Source organism: Leishmania donovani, chromosome 14 (genome assembly GCF_000227135.1).
Source record: "Leishmania donovani BPK282A1 complete genome, chromosome 14".
In the NCBI taxonomy this organism is placed as follows: Eukaryota; Euglenozoa; class Kinetoplastea; order Trypanosomatida; family Trypanosomatidae; genus Leishmania; species Leishmania donovani.
The window spans coordinates 262,091-262,953 of NC_018241.1; the positions used below are offsets into that span (position 1 = coordinate 262,091).

General features: G+C 55.5%; 1 protein-coding gene across 1 annotated transcript; it reads right to left on the reverse strand.

Annotated features, from left to right (window-relative positions):
- Positions 1 to 30: 30 nt before the first annotated feature.
- LDBPK_140710 (fatty acid elongase, putative) lies at positions 31 to 837 on the reverse strand (the record flags this gene model as incomplete). The annotated part of the gene is made up of 1 exon (XM_003859393.1): positions 31 to 837. One exon carries the CDS (start codon positions 835 to 837, stop codon positions 31 to 33), a length of 807 nt encoding a protein of 268 aa, XP_003859441.1.
- Positions 838 to 863: the final 26 nt, after the last annotated feature.

Below are 863 nucleotides of genomic sequence, written 5' to 3' on the forward strand. Positions count from 1 at the left end.
GTGGAAGGCGAGGAGGCCCGCCTTGTACTTTTATTGAGCCTTTTTCACTGCTGCCGGCTCGCCGTTCGGGACAGCGGTGGCATCGTTATGCTTCGCGGCAGCCGAGTGCGGAGGCGCGGGCTTCAGGTAGCTATCGTAGAAGAGCTTGCTGAAGAGGATGAAGTAGGACAGATACATCATGAAGCCCAGCCGCGCATTCGCCGCGTTCGAGTCACAACGCCTATTCGTGAAGTAGAGGATGGAAAGCGTGTATACCTCGGTGAACATCCCCACCACCATCTGCGCAATCTGGAGGAAGGTGATGAAGGATGCGAAGGGGCGCACGTACTTCCGGTACCCGCAGGAGCAGATGAAGTAGTAGAAGTACATGATAGAGTGCACGCCGTAGTTCATGCCAGCGAACACGAGGCCACCGGAGATGTTGTACATGTACGCATGCCAGCAGTACAGCATGACGGTGACGTGGTGATACCAGTGGAGGAAGATGACGGGCTTCTTCTGAAAGACAAGGAAGGCGGTGTCGAGCATCTCAGGGATCTTGCTGAGGATGAAGAGGCATACGAAGGCGCCGACGGGGCCATCGTAGAAGATATTGTTGTTCCAGTAGCAAAACGCGTTGTACACGCCGCCTTTCCACTGGATATGGCCACCGTTGGTGTAGTCGTGCACGGTGAACTCCGGCACAAAGATCGTGCGATACAGCTGCGGGAGGCAGTAATAGGCGCCGCAGATGGAGAAGACGGTCAGCAGAAGGTTCCACGCCATGTTCAGCTGGCGCAGATTGAAGGGCTTGCGGTTTTTCATGTACGCGTCAGGGATGTACAACACCATCACCATGTACAGGCCCACAATGAGAACTGGCA